Consider the following 2,169-nt stretch of genomic DNA (forward strand, 5'->3'; position numbering starts at 1 on the left):
TCCCCAGTCTGTGAACCAATCAATGAGCAGCAGTATCTGACATCAAACTGGGCCAAGCAGCCTGGTCAGGATAGAAGCATAGGCCTCGGGGTTCCAAAAATTGGGTCCACCCCAATTTCTGGCCTGGGCTAGGCCCTGCAGTGCAAAATGTCTTACTTTGTGGGTACACGGCACTGCTGCTTCCATCAACAACAATAACCCAACATGACTTCACTGAAGTTGCTCGAAACTCTCCACAGTGGGGAGCCCATTTTGTTCCTACTACTCCGCTGAGGACCTCTCATTTGTCAAGCATCAAGTCAAGTTTTTGTGCAATTTTACCTCGTTGATCTCTTGATGCTTGGTAGGGGGTTTAAAATTTGTTTTTTTTTGCCTTATGTTACGTCACGGTGCATGGATGTATCATACCATAATGGTTTTAGATAATGTGTCTGGTTTATAGTCATTACACAGTGACCAGCAGGGTGCATGTACTCACAGGTGGGTACCTGTTTGTACCATGTGCTTATATTCTGTGCTTGATATAGACAAGAAATTAAACAAATGGGAAAAGAGGATTAGAGAGAAAGATAAAGAGACAGATGTGAGGCGGAGCATTTAGGGCTGGATTAATGGAAAGTTTTGGGACTGGAATGACTGGGAAATAAGGACAAATAAAAGACTTAAAGGTATATTAAAGTAAAGGTGACGTTTTGGGAATTATTGTTTATTGTTATTATCATTATGAATCCTTTATTTGTTTTTACCAAGAAAGGAAAATCCATAAAGATTAAAAATCTAATTTACAAGAGTGCCCTGGCCAGATAATGCAGGGATTACAGGTGAAGTGTGGAAAACGGTAAATTAAAGGCTTTGTTTAAGATTGGTATTAAAAGAGTGGTTAAATTAGCTAGGRTCAGAGGTTAGGACTGAGTTAAGATTAAAATTATGGGCTATCAATCTGGTAAACACTGACCTCCCCTCAAACTAACAAAGATATTAATGACAATACTCAAGTAGATTAAATCATCAGTGTCTGGGCAGATCCACTTGTGTCTGTCCCCACAAAAATCTGGGTTCWTATCAACCAAGACTGCAAAAATACRAATAGTCATCCTGGACATTTAAAGCTTTACAGCCCTCCAGATTCCACTTTGAATTGAAAAATCCTCTTTGATGAGAAACAAAATCAATTWATTAACAAAAAAATTAAGTCCAGGRTTCCTGTTTTAAAACATTTGTGGAATTAAGGATCAGATTATCGAACATTAGGAATGATGTGTGTGTGTTCAACGTTTGTTTAGGATGAGACAAAAGCATGAGAAGGAGCTAGATGTAAGTTTGTGACAAAAAAGATCTGTGGCAAACATCTGTTCCTTCTTCTCACCAATGGTTGACACGACAGTCCCCACGAAGTAAAACGCTCCGGTGAAGTCCCACCGAGGTCTGATCGTGTCCACGCGGATCCCAGCCACGTTCGCCTCCTCGTAGTTCCTCAAGAAGTTTTTCAAGTCCCTCTCGCTCAGGTTGTACCTCTGGGAGAAGCGCTCGAACCTCTGCGCCCACCGCGCCTTCGCCTCGCGCTCCTTGGGCTGCTCCAGCGCGGAGAAGACGGCGGCTCCGCAGAGGAGGTAGAGRATGATGAAGAGCGCCAGAAGCAGGAAGCGCGCGTTGTCCTCGTTGATCGGACCCGAGCCGCAGCAGCAGCCGCTCCTGCATGCCATTCTTCTTAGGTGGCCGTGCGGGGGACCCGCGGCATCATGGTGGTGTCGTTTAAAACGCGCGCTCCGCAGAGGAAAAGCCCGTCTCCGCGCGTGCTTTCATTCTGCAGGTGAAAGAGCCCACACGTCTCGGCTCGTGCCCACTTGCCTGTGAGTTTGACACGGCTCTGGGTTGAGAAGATATTAAAGGAGGAGGGGAGATAATCGGAGCAACCTGTAGCTGCAGAGAGTCGTGCTGATGTGCGCTTTTGGTGCTCGCCTCTCCAAAAGCAGTCCCCGCCCCGGAGTGCGCCTTTTACGCACCGCGGATGAAGACCGCCGGCGAGCTGCTGAACCCGCTCCCGGGCAGCACGCTGACCGGTGCTGCTATAGGTGTGTAATATCCTCACACAAAAGACAGTAGAGGAGCAGAGTCTCGATGACGAGGCTCGGTGTTGTGACCCGATTTGTTTCGACCTGATCCAAACTT

General features: G+C 46.5%; 1 protein-coding gene across 1 annotated transcript in view; it reads right to left on the reverse strand.

Annotated features, from left to right (window-relative positions):
- The window catches only part of kcnk13b (potassium channel, subfamily K, member 13b), a 14,039-nt gene extending 12,134 nt beyond the window's left edge, over nucleotides 1-1,905 (reverse strand). The window contains exon 1 of the mRNA XM_014020913.1: nucleotides 1,367-1,905. Coding sequence (XP_013876367.1) covers nucleotides 1,367-1,703 — 337 coding nt within the window. The 5' untranslated portion in view covers nucleotides 1,704-1,905. The remainder of the gene's footprint in view (nucleotides 1-1,366) is intronic.
- Nucleotides 1,906-2,169: the final 264 nt, after the last annotated feature.

This window comes from Austrofundulus limnaeus, unplaced genomic scaffold (assembly GCF_001266775.1).
Source record: "Austrofundulus limnaeus strain Quisiro unplaced genomic scaffold, Austrofundulus_limnaeus-1.0 Scaffold272, whole genome shotgun sequence".
NCBI classification, from domain to species: Eukaryota; Metazoa; Chordata; class Actinopteri; order Cyprinodontiformes; family Rivulidae; genus Austrofundulus; species Austrofundulus limnaeus.